This window comes from Primulina huaijiensis, chromosome 3 (assembly GCF_012295235.1).
Source record: "Primulina huaijiensis isolate GDHJ02 chromosome 3, ASM1229523v2, whole genome shotgun sequence".
NCBI lineage: Eukaryota > Viridiplantae > Streptophyta > Magnoliopsida > Lamiales > Gesneriaceae > Primulina > Primulina huaijiensis.
Window position 1 is genome coordinate 25,635,420 of NC_133308.1, and position 23,849 is coordinate 25,659,268.

Consider the following 23,849-nt stretch of genomic DNA (forward strand, 5'->3'; position numbering starts at 1 on the left):
TACAATTTGATTTTATTATATTTAAATCAGGGTCATACCATAATTGTGAAAATTAGTGAGAAGTAAATTTTAATTTTAAAATAATGAATTAAAAAACAAAAAGACCATAATACAAAATGTTTTGGCTTTATTATGTCCAAACTTAATAAATAGTAAGAGATGTTTTATTATATTATAATAAATATATTAAATTAAAACTAGTAATAGAACAAAATTTCAGATCCAAAAAAATTCAACATGAATTATTAAAGTACACCGGATGAAATCTGGGTGTTTAGAGTACGAAATAAATGGATATTAAAAGCTGAAAATTTTGTTAAATTACGTTTTAAATTTAATTTACAACTTCTTGTATTTTATAACATCATATTCGTGTTAAAAATATAAAATATTACGATATTGTTTTATTAGACATTTAAATTATAAAAATTGTTTTTTTTAATCATTTAGCAATGTTATAAATTTGCATATTTATTATTGTTATGATATACTAATATCAAAAGAAATAGCATTTTTTTAGATAATATTTTTACCATTATTTATTTATTTGGTTCACTCTCTATTTTATCTTCCCTTTAAATTATTCAGAAATTATTTAAAATTGCTTGTTAATTAGAAACATGTAAAATTGCTTGTTAATTAGAAACATGTAAAATTGCTTGTTCGCATCCTGCTACAAACAACGGTTAAGATTCAAGCTCTAAAAACATGGGTGAATCTGTAAGAAATTACAACCTACATATCATCAACAAGTGGAGCACAAAATGCATCTACATGTTGCTCGCCTCAATCGGCTTCTAGTTCGGATCCAAACTTCTCTAATCTATCCGTTTCTTCGTCCAAATCTCGTATCAAAGCGTGGTTGATAGTCCCGTCATCCTCACTTGCATGTATCTGTCTTCCACCGAACCTTAAAATGTCGAAAGGAAGTATTATCAGAATCTTATTGCAAGGAATCGGATCCAGAAAACATCTAATGCATGTGTAGCAAATACACTATTCCTTGCATCAAATTAGGACATGACGTACAAAACTTCATGACTCTTATCTTACAAATCTTGTCATTTTTCGGATCATATACACTCCATACCATCTCTAGATTTAGCCGGTGATTTAAAGTCAGGAGTTAAATAATTAATCGAAAACCAGAAAATTCGGTTTGGAAGTTCTTAAACCAAATCAATCATGTACTTCAATGGTTATGAGACTATGTTGTTTTGCCGCCAAACTACTTTGTTTTACTTTTATGTGCGTGTAGAGACGTTCTCTGATTCAAACCTTGTCAGAAGTCCCACAACAAATTTTATAAAGCAAATTACTGGAGCAAAAATTTAAAAAAAAATGTGAAAATTACCATCGCCCATTCATCAACTCTATGCATTTACGAGCATCCTTCCTATCCTTGAACTTGACCAAGATAACCCCCTGTGGGTTATTCTCACAAAGCTGCAAAAAATAGACCGGTATATCAATAACGAATGTCAACAGACAACTGGACGTCACGACACACGTTTATCTTTCCCAATTAATCTGTAGAGCTCCAACATAACTAGAACATTTGTGTGATACCTTGACAGAATCCAATGGACCAAGCTTTCCACATTCATCACGGACATCTTCCTCTAATTCGGAACGCAAATTCTCATCAGCCTATTAACACAGTTTTTTAGGGTACGTCCAGGTTAGGATTCCGTGAAAGAATATTCTTGAAGAATGAAACGAGAGAGGGTCACAACTCGCAACTCCACAAAAATCACAAGAACCGGTGCAAAACATAGTTCATGCAATATTTGAAGAGGAATTCTATATACTCTCTTTAACTTATGATTCTTAAAATGGGCCTACCTCTTGCAATATAATCAACAGAAAGTTGTAGGTTGTATCTACTTTAACGCTACAAGTCATAAATATTAAATAATATATTCATTGCATGGGCTATTACAAAGGCTCATAAAAACAACTTTCATTACAACTAACACAGCCAAGGTCTTCATAATCCAGAATTATGTTATTGCTTTCTACAATAAAAACATGAAGCGGGAAGAAGACACGGGTAGGTCATAGGGGACAAATTATGTTAGCAGTGTCACAAGAGGCAGTCACAGTAGGCGTATTGTTCTTGGTAGAGAAAATTGAGGGGCTACAATCAGACACTAATAAAAAAATGGTGTTTCCATGTAGACAGATACAATTAGACGGGGTATTGGCAGCACCCGCGAACATACTCCTACAACACCTTCCAGAACTAATATTCATAAAATCCACCACCCAACCATATAGCAGGTGTCTAACTTAACCACACAGCAATGAGCCTCAAAGCAAACATGAATGAAAAATTTGCCTACCCGCAATTCTGCAGGGGTGAACATGTAACGAAGAACTATAGTTGCTGGAATAGACACCTTTGAGTCATCAAGACCACCTGTTTGGCCACCACCAATACAAGAAAGCACACATAAAATTGTCAATGTTTGCATATAGAGCACGCTAAAAATAAAATCCAACGAGATGGAAGAGCTCGAGATGCTCCAATGTTGGATCCTTTATCAGTTCGAGAAGGACAAGGATGTGGCTTTATCATAGTAAATCCTAGTAAATACTAGCAGACATCTTAACAGTATCAAACTATTTCCAGAAACAGAAGTTGAATTCACCGTCTTCAACGCCAACAAACACAGCAGTCTTTAAAATAAATAAGTGGCGAAATTACGATTTGGCACAGCAACATTTACAAATTTTAGGACTTACCCCAGCCAAGCATTTTCTGTTCGACCTTCTGAAGTTTCCTCTTCTTCTTCTTGTCCACTTGCCTTGATATATATTTATCACCTGGATGTCAATCTTTGATTACTAAGATAAAAAATTCAACAATTGAAAATACCGTTATAATCTTTTATCCACCAAATCAACAGCTGATGAGCCAAAAAATCATCTCATAAGCAGTTATATCACCCAAACAAAAAAAATGCAACAATGAACATAAAGCTCATGCATATTACCTTTCTGCTCAAACTTAGCTTTTGTAACTACCATGTTCACCTTGCCATCGGGTCTTAAGGGAGTCCCATCCAAAATTTGGATTGCCAGATCTACCGAAGGATCCTGAGGGAAAAAAAATATAGAACAAGGTAAAACAAATTATGTCACGAGTCATAACTGTACTAGTATAAAGAAAAAAACCTTTAGATATGTTACAAGAGCATCCCCCTTCTTTTTCCCAGTTTCCTTGTCAACGTAAACCTTCACTCGAGGCCTTTTTGTTTCAGGGTCCTGTGTGTTTCAGCAATAATACATCACAAGGATCATTATTCTCAAAAGAAACTACAGGAAGATCTTCCTGGATAAAAAATTAAATAAGAAAACCTTATGATTGAGTTTGAATCAGAATAGCTAGTCAAACAATGTGAGAACAAAATCAATAACTTAAAGGGGAAGCATATTATGGAAACATGAAACAGGAATCTAACTGCAACGTTGTCGCCAGTAAAATTGATGGCCAAAAATACAAATGAATGTCATATCATCAATTCATCGTCATGATATAATTAGAAAGAGAAGAGGTGGGCGGCTGATAACAAGACTTTGCATACCTCCTTTATAATCCCACACTTAGAAAATACTTCAACCACCTGCATCAATATATCAAATAAAAGACCTAAGCAACGAAAACACAAATGCACATGTCAATCAATACTATACTGTCTTCTATGCTAGCCAAGAAACTCAGATGGACATCACCAAACGAACAGAACAAAGACCACAACTGACCTCTTCAACTGTAACGTCATCAGGCAAGCCAGTCACGTACACATGTGTATTCACTTTCAACTCAAACCAAGTATCAGGAGGTTGATTACCTTCCTACACAAGGTTGCAATAATTTGGTAAACAGAATTAATCTAAAACACCTGATAACCCTAAACAAGGTTTAAATTAAATTTGTACGACATAATTTACAATAATCTAAAACATCTGACAAGGTCCAGCAGGTGGACTTGTACGAAACTGTCAACAGATACCCAAGCAGGCAGACAACAGTACCATAAAAAAAATGAAATCACAGACTAAACCTTCTTTTCCTCAGTTTTGTTATCAGACTTTTTCCCGGGTAACTTTCTCTTTCCATTTTGCATGTCTTCTAGAGCTTCGCTGACATCATTAACCTCTTCCTTGACAGAAAAAACATCAGCACTTACTGCTGAAAATACTTCCTCTTCTTGCACAAAAGTCATATCATTCGGTTCATACTCCTCAATTTTTTGAGTGTCATTTTCCTAACAAAACCAATCATCAAAGCCCATATTAAAAGGAAGGCATGAAGCACTTGTTTACAACCAATCAAAAAATTGAACTGTAGAAACCTAGGAATAAAAAAACGATATGAATGAGCAAATAGGATTCTTGGAGAAAAATTAGCATAAAAACCTATGTATGTACGACTAAGAGTCTCACCCGGCAAGTTAAAAAGCATATACATTTAAATTAATACTCGTACTGTTTACTAGGAAAAGAAAACATATAAATAACCAAGTATCTCGTCAGAAAAGTAAAGAAGCATCTACATTTCAATTTTATATTCCAATTGTTCTCCAGGAAAATTACAGATAAAAAAAAAGCAAATAATGACATAGTATACATATCAAACACCAACCTGAGGGACCCAAGCTCGAAGATTTCGGTCCCACTTATATTTAGTCCCATCATCATCAATGAATTCTTCCTCACCATCAGGTGGCGTGGCAGGCCTCTCTTGATCATTGTTTTGGTTAACTTCCGTTTCTGTTTCCGCTTCCCTAACCTCCCTTTGCCACTTTTCAAACTCATCTTCTTCATTAGCGGGAGCAAGAACTACAAAACAATAAAATAAATTTGGTAGCACAAGTAATAATTTGTAGTTCAAAATATTGTGCTGGAAAAACATACCACCAATTGAACTCGGTGCACTTTCCTCAGGTGCATCCGCCAGCAATCCAGGTATAGAGGACAGCGGCTGCCAATCACCTAGTCCTTCAGACCACACAATGGTATCCTGTGTCAAGTATCCACTCGAATAGTGCGCTGCCCAGGAAAATTAAACATGGTTAAGCCCATAATTTCAATGTCACTTAACACAACCCAAATATATGCAGATTAAACATTTGTTATTTACAACAAGCCTGTCACTTGTAGAACTGAAAGTCATCAAAATACATTAAAAAGGCACCTGAGTACTCGACAGATAGACAAAATAAAAACCGCAAACTAAATGTTAATGCTTTACAGAAACAAGGGCGAGTGAGATAATGGTGATCCTACCAATTCAGCACATGCAAATTATACGAAAATACCTATGCAACTACTCACCACGCAATTCAGGGACTGAATAAGGGCCAATAAGCTGTTGTTCCTGGCCAAGAATAAACCATCCACGGCCACCGTCAAAGCTACATCCTGGATTTTCTTGAAAAGCATTTTCTCCGCCTGAAAATTTCAAAAACTAAATTTAAATGAGAAACCATCCACCTCTTATTCCCTAATCATTATATGCAAACAAATTTATAAACAACTGCACAAACAGACTACGCGCACACGTCAAATTCGCATGATTCTAAGTCAAGAAAACCATGTACAGTGTATCACACTAAACAACACTTAAAAATTTGATATGGCCATGGTAATGAATGATTGCACCACCCATTTCAACTTCAAGAAAAAAGTAAAAACCCAGTAAATGTAAATCAAATTTCACCAGGAAACACAAAAAACAAAACTTCTTGGCCAAAATAATGAAGATAGAGAGCTGTCTAGAAAGTGTTATTGAAAATCCAGAAAATCGATCTCAAAACTCAGCCGATAAATATAGAAAAAAAAAACATCAATAAAAATACATCGAAAAGTATATTTAAAAAGTGGATTTAATGATGAAACAAAATAAAAAATATAGGACGAAACCCACCTGCCAGTTGCGATTGGGACGACATCGGCTCCTCTCTTCGGAACTTCTCGTGGTTTCTCTACCCCCTTCTTCCACCACTGTCGGAGAATCAGGAAAAAGCAAATACTTTGGCCCAATTAGACGTCCATTGGGCTTCTTTGTTAAACTAAACTACGCCTATTAAATTGGGCTACCTTTGTTCTAAATCTCTTGCAATATATTTCGTACGAGGTAATTTATGTAGAGTGATTGTCATTATTGTTATGTTGCTACGGAAAACCACATCCATTGCAGTGTTTATTAGATAAGATAAACTATCGGGTTTAGAAATAAGCCTACAAACTACGTCAAATCAGTAAATTATATTCAAAAATTTTATATGTACAGGCTCGACCGATAAAAGTATTCAAGAAAATCGAACTCGTAACTTCTTAGTTTCATCCTCACCTACTTCATCAACTCGGAAACGTCATAAAAAAACTTATGGATTTTCGAGAAAGAACAGTTCTGGTGACCTCCCCAGACTGCTTGAATCCCACGAGTGAATCGAATGTTAGATTTGTTCACGTTGGATCTCACCTGAATCATCTCATCTATCCTCCTGATGAGAGGTTTGGCTTCGATTAAGATTTGATCGACTTTCAATTATATGTTATTTCAAATCTATTTTTTAAATGTTATATATATCTGAAAAATCTTAAGATTTCAATGGAATAACAATTATATGCTAGTTCAACTAATTTTTCAATTATTCTGATTCTAAATCCTTCTTTATATTGAATTAGGACGTGCCAAATTGTATTTGGATGGTTGGATTTGGATTGGTGAGATCCTGATTTTATGAATTTGTTGTTGGAAGTATGGTATTCAAATTGAATAGCTAAAAATTAAAATATTTTAGATTATATAAAAGAAATAAGTATCGGTGTACATATATTTTAAATTTATACAGTTATTACGATAATATAGCAATTTCTATTCAAGATAACACAAGGTTTATGTTTTATTTATTTAATTGGACTAAATAAATTTTCAGATTCTTCAAAATTATTATTTTGATAGGAAATAACGTGCCCAGACCCGCTTTGTTTCGGGGTTTTCTTAGAAATTTGTCAATCAATCAAATCAACAATTTTATTTTATTTTACTAAATGCCCTCGCATATGTTTTTAAGCTGTTAAATTCGTATCAACTCAATTAAATATCTTACAGCTTATAACACAGTGATCTCACCTTCTATCATATTAGTCGATTCTCCGGGTTCCATCCCCCTTCTCCACGTATGGTGCAATAAAAAAAAAAATCTTACACGTTTTCGTTGAAATTTAAATATTTTTGAAATGTTATTTTTTGATGAATCATCAATATATGAATTATTAAACAAATGACTCGTATCACTCAATAGCATTGAGATTAGAGGTGAAATGAGTCAAGCTAGCTATTAATGAGGAGCTCCATTCGAGCTCGTAATCGAGCCGAGCTCGAATATTTTATGAGTTTACTCGAGTAGCTATTCTAGCATATATATATATATAATTTATTAATTAATCATTTCTAAAAAATTTAAAATCATTTTTAAAAAATTTGAATTCGATGAGCTCGAGCTCGAAAATTACTACTTGAATCGAGTCGAGCTCGAGCAGTTGAATTTTTTTTTAGTCGAGTACTTGAGTTCGACTCGATTCGATTACACTTTCAATTGGGATATAAGTAAATTTACTCTAGGTGGAACGTAAACTAACTCAAAGTTTTGAAATATAATACTAAAAGGCAAGATTTAGAATAAGACTTATTTTTCAGTATCATTTAAAATTGAAGTATGAGTTGTATAGTTTGTCAAGATTCTGTTTAAATTTAAATTAGATGTAAGTATTTAACAGTGTGTTTTAGGTATCCAATGCATCACATTCAAATGGACTCGTGAATATGAAAATAAATTTCATTTCAAAATTCAAATATATATATATATATGAAATCTTATTTAGAAAATAAATCAAATATGTGAATGACTCCCAAAGGCAACAGTTGCGCTGTCCCTCATTTTTCAATTGCCTTTCGGCAACGGTCATATTTGATAGGAAAATATGAAAATATGACCGTTGTATATCTCTGTATATATATATATGTATACATATATTCTCCACTGTCCCGAAATAAATCCTCTCCACGAGCTATTTCACTGCCTTTCTACAATCAGTTCTTCAGATCAGATAATCGAAATCACGAATTCGAAATGGGTTTTGCGATCACCGGAAGTTCCGCCGCCGACGAATCCTCTCACCCACGCACGCACAAAGTCTTCCTCCTCAGTAACTACGTCCTCCTCGGCGCCGCCTCGAGCTGCATATTCCTGACCCTCTCCCTCCGCCTGATCCCCTCCCTCTGCGGCTTCCTCCTCATCCTCCTGCACATCATAACCATCGCGGGAGCCATCTTCGGCTGCGCCGCCGCCTCCAAGGCTTCCATCTCAGGCGCAAAGAAGTTCTATGGCGCGCATATGGTGGCCACGGTGCTGACAGCCATCTTCCAAGGCTCCGTGTCTGTTCTCATCTTCACACGGCCGTCGGATTTCTTGAGATATCTCAAGACTTACGTGAGAGAAGAAGATGCCGAGATGATTCTGAAGCTCGCTGGAGGATTGTGCATTTCGATCTTCTGCCTCGAGTGGGTGGTGCTGACACTGGCATTCTTCTTGAGCTACTATGCGCATATGGAGAGGGGAAATAATGGAAATTCAACTTACGCCATGAGAAGCAGCAAGGTTCAGAATGAGGAGGATATCAAGAATTGGCCATGGCCATTTCAGGTCTAATTGAGATACAGGGTGTGGGATTATTGAATTTGTTTGTACTTGCATTATACATATAATATAATGTGTGATGTATTCTATAAGCCATAAAGGCTTGTCGCTGTAATGCATTTATAATATGATTCATTTATTTATAATCGCTTGAATCTTTGCCACTCACCAAAGAAACTCTTCCAATGGATAAATAACTATGTTTTAGTGTGAAGAAGCAACATTTTGACCTAAAGTGTACCTAGAATAGCCAAGTTTTATTGTGAAAATAAGGGAAAAAGATCAAAGAAAAGTTTATTTTGCTAAGTTTAAACCGGAGTTTCACACATTACGATGAACAACTTGGAAACATCCATCCTAGCACATGTATTTTCTCAGAGCCTTTAATAAGAGTATATTCTTTGTCATTTCATCACAACATATCATCAAAAAAACACAGCTCATCTGCCAAAACTAGCAAAAGATGAAGTACTAAGAAACTACACATGCAATGCATAAATCAGTCTCATGTGAGTCATTATGTGGTCGAATAAGGGCTGGAGCTGGTTTTTGAGATGCTGGTGGGAGAGGTCTCGTTCAAGTTCAGAGTTTTTATAGATGGAGGCAGGCATCTTTTTGAGAAGAATGCAGCAATGCTTGTTTTCTTCTCACAGCTTTTATTATCTGTAATAACGAGGGAAAAAAATTAATAGAAATGAGTATAAACTAAATTATACTGAGCTAATATGATAGAGAGGTAGGTACTTATTATTTTCATACCTGGTGATATTGAGAGGCCGAGTTTGCTCAAAGTATCTTTCTTGACCTGAATCACATGAGATATGCAGCTTAACATCATCTCTCATATAAAATAACTGGAGCATGAATAAACTTATCGCCGCTCCATGTCATATAAATCAGTGAAATACTTCCACACTGAACAGATAATGAAAGTTAAAAACCAACATACTTAACCTACAGGATGTTGAGTCGTGAAAAAAATTCACCTGCCAACGGTTGTCAGAGAACTCTGCTATTTCTCGCACTTTATTCCGTAATTGTGACTTTGTGGCTGTGGGAAATTTCATGTGCAGTGACTCCACTATCTTTCCAATACTATATGGGCATGACTGAATGCTAAGAATCTGTAAATTTTAACAAGAAATCGATGTAAATGCATACACCATAACATTTCAAATGCACAAGGTAAATTGTAAGTTTGGACAAGTCATTTACACGAAGGATGTTGCTTGCTTAAATCAAAAGGCATATACAAAACAGGCTAAATATAACTTACCATCTGAGGCAAGTCTGCGTCTTGCAAAGTAACACCTGTTCCAAGAGGAGTGGAAATACTTGACTTGTTAGAAGAAGTTTCCAAATCCTTGGCTACCGCATCGCTCTCACTTGTTATACCTATACTTGGGAGTCCAGGCATAGTACGAACAGAAAGAGTTTGCAAGCACATTCGCTCAAGCTTCTCTACACAAGTAAATTCTTCACCTGAGAATAAAACTGTCTTTTCGTGCATAAGATTTAATATGATCAAAGGCTGGTTCTTTTTAAGTGCATGCTCAGTCAAATTATTCAGATACTTCTGCTGCTGAAGCATGGTAATGAAATCTTCACACTGAACTGGCTGTTCAGAACTAGGCACATTCCTCGCTTCCTCATAGTATTCATCAGAGTCCATTTCATCGTCATACATTCCCTATGTTAGGACAAGGAAAGAATGTATAATAAACAAATTTATGTATCCATAAAATTGGAGATAGGATTACTTCTACGCCAGCTTCTCTACAACACTGATTTCCAAATCTGAAAAATATCTCTTTCTAATATCATTCATGATGCTTTGTAATATCATAACTACACAGAAAATATCATAACTACACAGAAACACGGGTTCACATTTATATGAACGTGTATACAAAAGCATTCAGGAGAAATATACTAGAGAAATTCATAGGAGTAATTTCTTATGTTCGAGCTACATGAGATTCATGAATCATGAAATGTATTAAAAAATACTGGAGAAATTATGTAAATTTAGTAAGACGACATGAAATGTCACATGTTGAAGTACCTCATTTTCTGATAGATATCCATCAGGAACAAAAAATCCATCTTCACTTTCATCATCATCATCACCCTTTACTCGTGCTTCCAGGCTTTCATCTTCATCATCCTTGTCACAATCTGATAGGCTTTCACCAGGTTCATCCTGTGCAATCAAACTTTCAGCTCTGCACGATTTTAATGATGATGACCATATTATAGTAGGGATAGAATACCTCTTCCCACTCCTCGTCACTGTCAATCTCATAGTCTATATCCGGATCCTTTGCAAAAGGAGTACATGCTCCAACAATTTGACTGGCAAATAGAAGGGCATCATCAGGACAACATTATCGATTTAAATATATTAGGGGAAATGCCCAATGAATGTTTTTGATGTTATAATATCCCGTGAAAGTTAAATAGTACATCAATGGCAATAAAGATGCAGAAAATCAGAAATTAATTGAATGCTCAAAGAAATATGGGTAAAAACTAAAAACAAAGTATGAAAAATGGGTACACCAACTTAAAGAGCAGAAATCCCACTTCTTTCAAATGACTCTCATGCCAAAACTGCTATATTATTGGATAGCAGGTCCAACGCCCAGTCTCAAACGGTCCCCGACATGTCACTTAGAATCTTATACTCTAATCAATTTTAAAAACAATGGAGCCCATCAAAGACACGAATGATAGCCAATTCCAAGCCCAAGAAAATTCTTTCACCACAGTTAGACCTAGGAACTGAGATATTTCATAATAAAAATCAAATATCATCTGCCCTGGTTCCACATACACAGTTTAATGACTCGGACGAGATGAAAAAGGATGGTGATACGTGACAAAACAAGAATTCAGTTTACCATTACAATTCACAAACTGAAATATCTTGCTCTCAAAACTTTAACAATCGAAGTATCCTCCAAACTGGTAATTAGAGGTTGCAAAGTCACAGGTGCAGATGTCACAAGTCAAGAAAATATACTTACAGCAACTATAAAATGGTGTTCAGGATATTATTCAACGACATGACTCACCTTCTCCTGGGCCAAACACCATAAAAAGCAGGCCTGTGACTTTTATCAAACTGCAACAACTTTATAGTTCGAATCCGCTTCTCTCCAACGGGGCTATCTGTGTTTATTTGAGACAATCCTCCAGAAACACTTGAGTCACCCCATCCATCGACAAACTTCTCAATGTTGTCCTCGTCACAAGTCAGTTCTTTGCTTGTAGTAAGCTTAAGCTCTTTGACCACTTGTGTCTTAGGTTTCTGGCGAATGCCCCAATGGACCTTCCTGTTTGAATTGGTTGAACGCCCCATGAGGCGCCAAGAATTCAAATGCGATCTGAAACAGTTACATAAATCTTAAACTTTTAAAAAACCAGAAGGTTATCCTACATGATATCCACATGAAAAGATGAATGAAAAGAGTTTCCTACTTCCATATATCTTCTTCCTCAATTCCACCATTTTGGGATAAAACAGAGTCCATTGCAAGAGTAGTTGATTGAGACTTCCTCTCCATCATGCTTGAGGACGACTCAGATGTGGTTGTATTGTTTGTAGAACTGTCATTTTGAGGAGTTGAATCAGTTTTGTTCCTTTTAAGGAAACGTTCCATCAGTGATGCTTGTTTCTGTACGGAGAGTTGCTTTCTCAAATCAGCTTCTTCCCTTTCCTTACGTTTCTTATTTTTCTCTGCTTCCTCTTGTTGCTTTTTTAAATGTTTCTGCATTTCAGATTCATCTTTTTCACGTCGTCTCTCCTCCTTTTCTGCTTCATCATGCAACCGCTTCAGCTCCTTTTCCTGCCAGGACATGGAGGTTACAAATAAGATACATGAAACGGGCACTTAAAAGATAAATTGGATACATGAGAAAGGGGGAATTCATTTGACTCTAAAGCCACACAAATAGAAGATCCCCCTTCACGTTTTTAAACAAGAATACCTAGATATTTAAAAGATGCTATATGTAATGTCAATTGTTTCTATTGCTGTTACAATGAATGCACATAAATTTAAAGCACATACTTCAAATATAAGAACAAAATGAGAGGTTGTGATGATAGCATACACTTTGCAACTTTTCCTTCTGAAGCTTGCGATCCATCTTCTTTCTCTCTTTCTCCATTTCCTTTTTGCTTCTCTCCATTTGCTTGATTAACAGTTTTTCTTGGCTTTCCGTCTTCTTTCTCTCTTTCTCCATTTCTTTTTTGCTTCTCTCCATTTGCTTGATTAACAGTTTTTCGTCTCTCTTGGCTTCTTTTTCAACCCTTTACCATTAAAATACTGATTAAGCTTATGGCTTGTAACATCATACTAAAAACCATACCTGGTATACATACATTTCACAACCAGTTTTCTGCGACATGTTCTCCATTAATGACAAAATGTCTGCCTCGTTTAACACTTTAGCAAGTCTCTCCGAAGCTTTCAACAACTCCTGCAGATGGTCCTGACGGGCCTCTGGCTTTTCCAGCAGACTTATCATAGCTGAGACATACAAAAATTATTTAGTAACAGCAGCGTGAGCAAAGATCTATGAGACCTACTAAGATGAATCATCAAATAAAGCACCATAGTTTACAACTATAAAATAAAATTATAGGACAAAAAATGACAAACTATAATGGCAATGCAATTAAATCCAACTAAACAATGGGAAAAGTTCCAAGAAAGGAGAATTGCACTAGTAAGATTACACAGAACATGCGGCCATACAAAAATTCTAGTGTACTAAATGACCCATGTCATGAAAAACTCAAACATTTCGAATTGTGAACCCTTTAAGTGTAATATGAGACATATCACTTCGTTTCTGACTGAACAGATTTATCATTATCATGATGTGCCATTGATTTTTCTTCGATGAACCAGGCACACGACATTTTTAAACTCAAAGTTCAGTTGATCCTGTAGCTTTCTATAATATTAAAATTCAACAGACTGCACAGTCTTGAAATTATTCTAAGCGAAATAAATGCACTTACCAGAAACAGTTTATAATTCATAATTTATTAGGTTGACAATTATACACATACTGACATACATATACCATTTTCATTACTTATCAAAATTCTGTTTATGTTTCCTATTTCAAAAGGAGGGTCACAGACACAAACTTGTAATAGATTATTCACAGTCAAATAGTTCAACACTGAAACATAAAAATATAGTTATAATTAGGCATTTAAGGAATTACCCAAAACAGCTGTAATCCTCTCCTGTATCTTTTTCCGGCAAGTGCGGCGAACTTTCAGAGACGAGCGTGCCGATTTTGGCATCAATTTCAAATCTCTTGTCTACGACATGAAAACAGTATTCAATAAACTAACACTAGTCCGAAGATATGGAACACCAAGAGCCAGATAATGCATTGCAATAAGAAAGTATGCCATCAAAACAAAGATTAGCTGACATTTTAACATAAGTATATATCCCAAGTTGAGCAAAATTTGAATACATTGCAAATAAAAACTAATGCGTACACATAAGACTTGTACGTAAAGATAAAATCGTGTGATTTAATATTTATTAATTCATTAAAAGCCTAAAAAGGTCAATACATTCTATGCGCCAACAATACCAGATTCAAAGGAAGCAAAAATGTGATTCGGTATAATTTAAGAGACGCGAAACTAAGAAAAACGGATACATGCCACTCGATTCGAACTATCTGACAAAATTTCTGTACATCAATAAACCATGAATTCTGTAAATCACCCATAAAAATGGCAAACCAACATAAATTAACAAATCCCTCGATACAAATCCAGTATACAATTTATAACATAGCATCAGAGGTAGTCAATTTGCTGAAATTTGTACCTCCCAACACCAAAGAGCACAATCAGCATCGTTCTCCAAGACATCCGCATCTGCATCCGTGACTCCATAACATAACCTCTGCCCAATTAAAAGCACGATACTCTTCACACTAGCCTTCGTAACACTGTCGGTATTTCCAATTTTTTCAACAACTTTATCGAAAACCTCATCCACAAGCTTGGACAGAGGAAGATCACTCTCTTCCAGCGCACATGCAATCACGCAATTCAACGCCGCAGAAGAACTCCCAGATTTCTCCACATTTTCCAGCAGAGCCGCTCTGTTTTCGAGTACTAAATTTTTACCAAATCTAACTAGACTGTTGGTTTCCTCTCGCAGAGCGTCGATCTTTGCCTTCTTTTCCTCCGGATTTTCTAGACAAGAAAGTGGAGCCACCCTCTTCCTCTTCAAAACCACCTTCTTATGATCGGAAACGTCGATTTTTGTCTTTCCCGCGTTCGGGCCGTCGATTACCACGGGTGAACCCCCCTCCATTTTTGCATGCAATCACTGAAATTAACGAAACCCACTTCACAAAACCGCCCTAATCGACTGAAATGGTTCAAATAATGGAGATTTTCGGGATAACCAAATGGCAAAAAAAAAAACTCGCTGTCAATTTGCTGATATCTGGAAAGTGAAAAAAATTGGCGAATTATGGGATTTCATACGAAATGAGACGAAAAGACGGGAAGAACAAAACCCTCTTTTTACTTCTCCTGCCATATTACTTGCACCGATTAAAAGATTATGTTAATTCGTAATATTTTTATGAATCCCGCCATATAGAGTCAAGAAATGGCTCCAATTGATAGCAAATTTCGGGAATTGGCGCTTAAAATTGGATACATTTGTCCGCCACTCTACGACATTACATTGTTCAAATTCACATTAGACGGATATCTTAATGGGTCGGGTTCCAGCCTGATCCGAGTCGGGCGGTTTCTAAACTTTTCAGTTCCTAGGTATCCAAGGTTCATGATTTATAGACCGATTTCGGTCCATGTCTTTTATTCTGTTTTTTAATGAAAACACTAATGATTAATTATAAAAATAAAATAATTAAATATTGATTTTTACAATTTAACATATAAAATTTATCACGATTTATTAAAATATATTTTAAATATTCTGAATCTTCGTCGAAACTTAAGCTCTGAAAATAATGATTCGGAAACAACACTTGAACTTTGAACGACTATAACATCTCTTGCAATTGTCGTTAACACTAGATAAAGTTGATAATTTCTTTTGCACCAATCAAGAACACCGAAATTCTCTGTAGCCTCGATAGATTGGCTAAGATATATTTAAATCTTATTGTAGTTTGTTGTTGTCATCAGTTTTTTTTTTCGTTTCAAACTTTTAAATAAGTTGAGTGCTCCACATTTGCTTTTCTCTGTCGTCATCTTATTCGACTATGCACTCGGTTCACTAGCATACAAATGAAAAATTCTTTGAGATAATGCATGATTGACTTCTTTTTATCGTCAATATTCTTCCAAATAAATTTAGCATGCTATTCAAAAAACATATATAACTCATTTTGACTTTTACTATGATCGAGTAATGTTGTTAACCCATGCACAATTGATCTATTATAAAAATGTTGACAACAATTTGTAACAAATTTAACGATAGTTTTTCAAGAAATTTATTTTATAGTTGTAAAAACTTTTCCACTTGAATGATTAATTTGTTGTTGAGTTGGTTATCTATCGAATGTTGTAGAGTATCGAGACCAAGTTTATGTACATTGACTAAATGTTTTTTCAAAGTATCAGTACCACGAGAACAACCATCCATTTCATAAGAATATTTGGTTTTGTAAATTTTACATATGATAAAAGAGTCGTTCGCATCTTGTTTTTCAATATCGACGTGATCACAATCTTTGCTTCGCTTTATTCGGGTTGTCGTCGTGCTCGATGCCATCGTGTTGCTTGATCAGGCAGACGATGATGTCCCTACATATTTGTTGAGACGTTCCGTGGTTTTTTCATCATCGTGACCAGGTTCGACTTCATCAGAGTCGGGGATGGAGCCAAAATGTTTACCAAAGTCGAAAATTTATTAACATCCACCACCACCACGATTTGAAAACGATACCATTGAAATTCAAATTATTTATACGAGTAACTTGTGAAACAGTAAGTAGATAATAATGAAGAGAATATTGAGTGTAGATAAAAAATATTACAAAATTTATTGAATATATGTTGCCAGATTATAGCAAATAGACAAAATTGATTGTAGAGAAATGCAGAGCTGAGAAAATATTGTTTTGTGAAAATGTTAAAAAAATAGTCTTGTATTATGTGTGGGATTTTAAAAAATATATGTTTGCAATTTGACTCCCAAATTCGAGGGCCAAATTACAATTAAATATGTGCATTTAATAGCGGTTGGAAATGACTATTGAATACACATTTGTGGACCCAATGATAATTTATTTATGACAAAAACTTGTGCGAAACGGTCTTACGGGTCGTATTTTGTGAGACGGATATCTTATTTGAGTCATCCATGAAAAAATAGTACTTTTTTATGCTAAGAGTATTATTTTTTATTGTGAATATCTGTAGAGAAGACCCGTTTCACAGATAAAGATTCTTGAGACCGTCTCACAAGAGATCTACTATTTATTTAAAAATTTCCGGTTCCGTTATTGTTCTGAAACGGATCCGGTAAAGGGCCAGATCCAGATCTGGTTCAATCCATTGGGAAGTGGATTGAAGACGGTTCCGAGTCATGTTCATTCATATTGGTCCTGATTCTGGGCGTAACAGATCGGTTCAAGTCCTATTCCTGTCGAACGGCCCGTTAAAGCATGCATAATTGAACCTAGAAAAGGTTGGGTGTTTAAATGAGAAGATGAAGCAAAATCCACAAGAGAGTTGGGCTTGATGAGAATTTGAAAAGTCGAATATCTGAAATCTATGTATATTTTACATGAACATATGTTTTTTATAATGACATAATTTTTCATAAAAATTTTATTCTATAAAAAAATAAAACAAAAGTAAAACTCTAACTTGCAAAATTATTCAACACATGTAGAGGATAAAACAAGCGCAATGCCAACCATACAAAGCAAGCCCAACCCAAATATTAATTAAACAAAATTCAAAATCCAACCAAAAACAACAGCCATCGAAAGAAATGCTCACTACCAGATTGTCATCTGCTGTAGCAGCATCCGCATCTTCTTCCTCCACTCTGCTCCTGAATCCTCGAAACGGAGCAATTCTTCCCGGGAGAACCCCTTCCATCGCGAACCCATTATTCTACAATTCCCTAAGACCCATAATCGAATGGAGTTTTTGCGGTAAATTTCGTTCCAGAAAGAAAATGAATGCATCTGTTTCAAGAATTGCCAGTCCTCGTGCTTCTGCTCAGCAGCTGAAGGACCCTGATCAGCTCATTGACTCTGTTGAGACATTCATATTCGATTGTGATGGTAACTATTTCTTCTTTCATCGGTGATCATTTTCCATGTTTCTGAATTCTGATATTAATGTTGGACTATTTCCGGGAATTTTCCCCCCCTTTTCCTTATCAGTGAAACTAAACTGTTCGAGAAAATGCTTGAACTATTGTTTGTAACTGGACTTTTGAAGTTTAAGTGAGCTTCAATGTTCCTGTCACGGGATTTAAGCAAATTGAGAAAATCATTCTTCCCCGGGCCATGTTCAACCATTAGGATATCCTAGAACAGGTTTTGCACCAAATTGTATGATCCATGCACCGAACATAAAACTTCTCTCTTGTCACATCGTTCTGGGAATGCACTAATCGAGCAACTGTGGTATTTGTATAGTAATTCAAATCATTTAATTCGATATTTATGTTTCTTATTTATTTTACGATCTTTATTTTAAGATTTGTTATCATGTAAATTATTCATGTCATTATGTGTAGTATGTTAATTACTAAAATACTCACTTGATATGAAATTAGTAACTAATTATTAAATCGAAAATTAAATTTATTTACTAAATTGATTGATTAATTTATCAAATAAATTATTTAAATTGACGGAATTAATTATTCAAATAAAATAAATTAATATTTGAATTAATAAAGTATTTTAATCAAATTAATTACATAAATTATTTAAATGTAAGTTTAACGTATAACGTATTGATATTTTCATAAATATGTAAATAAATATTTTGTGGAATAAAATAATTGTTGTAAATTAAAATAGAAGTGAACATATCAAGAATATTTTTAATTTTTTTTCCAAGTTGAGTTCGGAGTAGACTTGCTTGATATGAGTTTTACATTTGGTGCTGAGATTGCACTATTTTGATGCAAAACCTGAGCTAAAATGAAGTTGGGGGACGGAGATGGTTTTAGCATTGCCGCTAGTTAGGCGCAGGACTGAAGCTACTCCAACCGTGCACAGAGAATAGTGCCTGTCGAGGCGCTATCTTGGCGCGCATCCGGTTTGATAGACCCTTTTTGTCAGATAATTTGTTTTCTTTCCTGCTCTTTTTTCTTATAAATAAATAAATGTTCTGCCGGAGTTATATTGTGAAAAGTCTTAAAATAAAAGGACATATGCATGACGTATACAGACATACAGTGTAAGATTCAGAGACAGGTTTCCAAATCTTCCAACTGCATCTTCTTTGTAAACAAAATTTTCTCTCCATCATAATAAAACAAGTCGACAAAAATGACAATTTCAATGAATGCAATACGTTTAGTTGAAAAATCTAGTGTTTTACAATTTATCGATCAAAGTCTGTCTCTTTCAAACTCCATAAAATTGTCGAAGAATTCAGTTTCTATCATTATCCTGACAATACATTGCTGCTTAATATTTCCAGGGGTCATATGGAAGGGAGACAAACTGATCGGTGGAGTCCCAGAAACTCTTGACATGCTTCGATCAAAGGTTATACCACTTTAGTACTTTTCAGGACTCTCTATACATTACTGTGCTTTATGCTAGCAGTCTGTTGCCCACTGCTACAGTGGTGGAGCCACAGATATGAAATGAGAGGAAAAAGGGAAATCAATTTTTTTTATTAAATTGGGGGTGGGGACAAATCCATTATATTTCTTCTTATAGAAAAAGGATAGTACATTTTTTTATATTAAAGTTCCAAGAATGGGCAATCTGCTACTGCATTACTGCCTTTTCATTGCTAGCTACAGATGTTGTATAGCACATAATCTTTAGTTCATAGTACCAACTCATTCATGCTTCTTCTTTTGGTAATGTTTGGATTTGAATGCATCTTCACGTAGGGGAAAAGATTGGTTTTTGTCACCAACAACTCAACAAAATCTAGGAAGCAGTATGGGAAAAAGTTTGAAACACTTGGTCTTGACGTCAAGGAGGTGGGTAAATAGTCATTTTGTTATGCATTTTCTCGTACTATTGAGTAAAAGGCAGTTTGTCTAATTGGCTTTTGATGTTTTCAGGAGGAAATCTTTGCGTCATCCTTTGCCGCTGCTGCGTACTTAAAATCGATTGATTTCCCCAAAGATAAAAAGGTAAGAAATGGAGTATCCTTAAAAAACCATTCCGTAACTGAGATGCTAATCATACTTCTTTTGTTAAAAAATCCGTTTCGTTTACCTCCACATAATATGTATGAAAATCTTATGTAAACAGCTAGTTATCCCCACGGTTTCCCTGGTTCTTGACTCTTGAGTTAATTTTCTTTCCATCATCATGATAGCTGATACATGCACTGCACATGGCTTTTTATTAACTTAAGTGACTTTATCTAAGACTGTATGGTTCTTAATATTCTGCACTATTAACCTTGGTACCACGTAATACCAATTATGAGTTTTTCTCGAAAACAGTTTAAGAGTTTACTCTTATAACGTCATATGTCTGCAAACTGAAGAATGGGTATAGAGGCATGTAAATCATGGGGATGTGAATAACTGACGACTAGTTTCATTCTGTCATACTTCAAGGTTTATGTTGTTGGTGAGGATGGCATCTTGAAGGAGCTTGAGTTGGCTGGGTTTCAGTATATTGGTGGGCCAGTATGTATTAAATTCTCAATTATTTTCATTCCACTCGAAATATACAAAACTTTCTATTCCTTCTTGATGATCCCATCAGATTCGACAATGACGTGACTTTTAATCTTGCAGGGAGATGGCGAAAAAAAGATTGAACTAAAACCAGGTTTTTTTATGGAACATGATGAAAATGTATGCATTCATCCTCTTATGCTTCTAAATAAAATCAAATGGCTATTCGATAGAAAAAACACAATGTGGAAAATTTTTGTTATTGGTGGAATATGGTGATCTAAATTCTGTTTAGTTAGGCTTGAATTTTTCGCTGTGGGATAAAATTTTTGAAAGACATTTTGTGGGAAAAATTAGAGGTCTATGGTGGTAATAAATCCCATAGCCCAACAATGGCTTCATGTTGGTGAACGGCAGAGTCCACGTGGTCTGAACTAGTTCGTCCGACCAGTTTACTGTTAGGAATTTTCTTCTGACACACACAAACACACACACACACATTCATATGTTTTTATTTTCTATGATTTCAAAGAGTGAGCAAATAATTCTATCAGATACTTAGTAATCTTTATATGATAGAGTTGAAGTTTTCTCGTTTGACAGCAGTTTTCACCACACGTAAACTGTGTCCCCCAAGTATTCTATATCTTTGTATAAGCTTTACATATTTCTTACAGTAACAATCCTTTGAAGCATTACCATATAAACTATTGCAATGAAAGTAGTCAACTCACATTAAAATATCATGATTTATCGATTAGGTTGGGGCTGTTGTGGTTGGATTTGATCGTTATTTCAACTATTACAAAATTCAGTAAGTTTCCTGACAAGGTCTTTCTTCCTTTTTTTAAGTGAGATACATGGTTTCACCTTATAGTTTTTAAACTGGAGATGACAACAACTAGAAATTAGTTGAAATTTTCTAATGGTGAAGAGTATTTATTTTCCTTTCCATTAAATTCATTGGAGGGATGAATCTAACCTATTGGTATTATTTTTTCAGAATGCTATATTCTCCTCACAAATCATCTTATTTTCTTTCTATTTTACTTTCAGTCCTTTGTTGGGTTCTGAAACACTACTCCACCTTTTTTGAGATTGAAATTATTTTATTCCTTCACATCCCTTGATGTTTCCAAAGTTTATTCACCGTTATTGCCATTCAAGTTAAGGGAAAATGGTAACATCAGCTGGGAAGAAAATAATAAATTCTTACTATTTGCTAGTTCAACTATTCAAAATTTTTGAATACTCAAATATACTTAATTGTATCATTCTCCTTCTCCTTCAGTGATGTAGAGGAACATTAAGTATTGACTTCACTGACATCAGCAAATGATATTAAGTAAAGGAAGGGAAGGAGCAAAATTTTCCAAAAATTATATATGCATAAACTTGTCACTCGGTTAACCATAGAACTATGATTTGTTTTAGTTTCATTTATGAAGGTATGCAACTTTGTGCATCCGTGAAAACCCTGGCTGTCTTTTCATTGCTACAAATCGTGATGCCGTCACACATCTTACAGATGCTCAAGAATGGGCAGGTTACTATATTCTAATTATTTCAGTTTGAAGTAATGATGTTCGTTTTAAAGATTATTTTTACACAAGTCCATGTCTTTTTGAAAACGATTACCATGTTATTTTTAGAATGTTAGGGGAAAATGTTTTCAGCACTTTCGGTGACAATATATGACTATGAAGCAGAAAAATTGGAGGTTCTCTCTGATAATGTTGAAACATGTATGTCCAAATTGATCTAACCTGCAAGTTTCTAATATTTTGTAAGTTCACATCTTGGCAATGTTACCAGGGCCTTGAAGACTAAGTTGACTGCATCGGAAATGAATAAACACACGTAATTGTAGTCAATTTTCTGGAGATATGAAAATGTTAATCACTAGATGTGGTAACTGTCACTCATGACATCACGAGCATGAACCACATTGCTAACCTCTACTGTACTGTGTGAATCAGGAAATCAGTTTATTCAAGGTGCTTATAAGTCCGTAGGAATGAAGTACCTCTATTACTTTGTAATTTACATATTAAATAGATGTCTCTCCATGATTACAAGATGCCTACCTCGTTTTTTCTTGTTATCAGGTGGCGGTTCAATGGTAGGTGCCGTGCGTGGATCCACTCAACGCGAGCCACTTGTTGTTGGAAAGCCTTCAACGTTCATGATGGACTATTTAGCAAATGAGTATGTTACCTGAAGGTTTCATTAACCTTAACTCCATAGATAAAGGGTTAGACTCATGAATCGGGGAAAGAAGGGATGGGATTTGGTGAGGGAAGGAGATTCAATATATTCTGAAACACAAAACTGTTTATGAAAAACTGATTAAATTTTTAATTTATTTTGTTTGAGGACATACCCTCCAACACAAGCTTTAAAGTAATACGAATTTTTCAGTTCATGTCATGTATATGTATTTAGATGATTGACTAGATTCTAACAGAATTTCTTATCCCAAATTACATAGATTCGGCATTACAAAGTCCCAGATATGCATGGTTGGAGATAGGCTAGATACTGATATTCTTTTCGGACAAAACGGTGGTTGCAGAACACTTCTTGTCCTGTCAGGTATGTGATCCAAATGAACTTGCATTTCAGTGTCTAAACTTATGCACCATACCACATTCAAGATTTCTGGTGTTACTTTTAGGTGTGACAACCCTGTCAATGCTACAAAATCCTGAGAACTCAATACAGCCTGATTTTTATACAAACAAGATTTCAGACTTCCTATCTCTCAAGGCTGCAACCGTATGAGAGCGATTATTTAGCGCGACAGTGCCATTCTTCGTTCTAGATGTATCATTACAAACGTTTAAAATTTCTTCATTTACAGAAGGTAAAGAGCTCGTGAATTCGGAAATGTCGTACCATCCTAGCAACAAAATAAAATTCTCTATATTTTACTTTTACTCACAGGGTTATTAATCTCAATTAATTTAGTGTTTACTTATAAAAATACTAATTTTCTTAAACTCAAAAGTCCGATAATAATTGGATTTAAGCATTGTTTTTAGTCGTTAATTTCAATAAGCATAAATAATTTAACGTTTTTATAAATTGAAAGAAAATGAAAAAACTCTTAATATACCTTTCCTTGTATTCTCTTCCATAGCAGTGAAAGAGCAAAATTGTGACTCCAGCTGCATTAAAGAAAATTAAAATTATTTATCATGTTCTTCTATTTCATACCTCATATAATATTTTAATAATCATAGTATAACTT

General features: G+C 34.9%; 4 protein-coding genes across 5 annotated transcripts; 2 read left to right on the top strand and 2 right to left on the bottom strand.

Moving 5' to 3' along the window:
- Positions 1-623: 623 nt before the first annotated feature.
- LOC140974059 (uncharacterized) lies at positions 624-6,092 on the bottom strand. The gene is made up of 14 exons (XM_073437281.1): positions 5,936-6,092; positions 5,344-5,460; positions 4,924-5,058; positions 4,652-4,848; positions 4,071-4,274; positions 3,769-3,861; positions 3,591-3,629; positions 3,181-3,270; positions 3,000-3,102; positions 2,749-2,829; positions 2,346-2,422; positions 1,570-1,650; positions 1,355-1,446; positions 624-910 (listed from the first exon to the last, which is right to left on the bottom strand). Exons 1-14 carry the CDS (start codon positions 5,958-5,960, stop codon positions 787-789), a joined length of 1,458 nt encoding a protein of 485 aa, XP_073293382.1. The 5' UTR covers positions 5,961-6,092; the 3' UTR covers positions 624-786.
- Positions 6,093-8,058: 1,966 nt separating this feature from the next.
- Positions 8,059-8,878, top strand: LOC140974062 (uncharacterized). Its single transcript, XM_073437283.1, has one exon. The coding sequence runs from the start codon at positions 8,148-8,150 to the stop codon at positions 8,724-8,726; it is 579 nt and encodes a 192-aa protein (XP_073293384.1). The 5' UTR covers positions 8,059-8,147; the 3' UTR covers positions 8,727-8,878.
- Positions 8,879-9,060: 182 nt separating this feature from the next.
- LOC140974061 (chromatin assembly factor 1 subunit FAS1) lies at positions 9,061-15,437 on the bottom strand. Its single transcript, XM_073437282.1, is given in 13 exon segments — positions 9,061-9,269; positions 9,271-9,377; positions 9,474-9,519; positions 9,701-9,838; positions 9,991-10,404; positions 10,780-10,917; positions 10,988-11,069; positions 11,792-12,103; positions 12,198-12,565; positions 12,834-13,032; positions 13,105-13,252; positions 13,962-14,061; positions 14,588-15,437. Coding segments are annotated over 13 exon segments (2,631 nt in total). The 5' UTR covers positions 15,083-15,437; the 3' UTR covers positions 9,061-9,185.
- Positions 15,438-17,705: 2,268 nt separating this feature from the next.
- LOC140974063 (phosphoglycolate phosphatase 1A, chloroplastic-like) lies at positions 17,706-23,535 on the top strand. Of its 2 annotated transcripts, XM_073437284.1 has the most exons (11): positions 17,707-18,047; positions 19,426-19,493; positions 19,850-19,942; positions 20,027-20,098; positions 20,534-20,605; positions 20,717-20,776; positions 21,358-21,410; positions 22,045-22,142; positions 22,705-22,804; positions 23,088-23,191; positions 23,274-23,535. In XM_073437284.1, exons 1-11 carry the CDS (start codon positions 17,750-17,752, stop codon positions 23,378-23,380), a joined length of 1,125 nt encoding a protein of 374 aa, XP_073293385.1. In that variant the 5' UTR covers positions 17,707-17,749; the 3' UTR covers positions 23,381-23,535. The 2 variants fall into 2 exon arrangements, with proteins under 2 accessions (XP_073293387.1, XP_073293385.1); XM_073437286.1 differs by lacking the exon at positions 23,274-23,535 and having other exon boundaries at positions 17,706-18,047; positions 22,705-22,819; positions 23,088-23,173.
- The last annotated feature ends 314 nt before the right edge of the window (positions 23,536-23,849 follow it).

Excerpts from the sequence above, each read along its gene's own strand:
- LOC140974062 (XM_073437283.1), top strand. The coding sequence starts at position 8,148 with ATGGGTTTTGCGATCACCGGAAGTTCCGCCGCCGACGAATCCTCTCAC.
- LOC140974059 (XM_073437281.1), bottom strand. The coding sequence starts at position 5,960 with ATGTCGTCCCAATCGCAACTGGCAG. Across the intron at positions 4,849-4,923 it reads TGCACCGAGTTCAATTGGTG|TTCTTGCTCCCGCTAATGAA; the intron begins GTATGTTTTTCC and ends ATTGTTTTGTAG. Across the intron at positions 3,862-4,070 it reads ACAAAACTGAGGAAAAGAAG|GAAGGTAATCAACCTCCTGA; the intron begins GTTTAGTCTGTG and ends AACCTTGTGTAG.
- LOC140974063 (XM_073437284.1), top strand. The coding sequence starts at position 17,750 with ATGCTCACTACCAGATTGTCATCTGCTGTAGCAGCATCCGCATCTTCT. Across the intron at positions 20,777-21,357 it reads TTATGGAACATGATGAAAAT|GTTGGGGCTGTTGTGGTTGG; the intron begins GTATGCATTCAT and ends TTTATCGATTAG. Across the intron at positions 22,143-22,704 it reads AGATGCTCAAGAATGGGCAG|GTGGCGGTTCAATGGTAGGT; the intron begins GTTACTATATTC and ends TCTTGTTATCAG.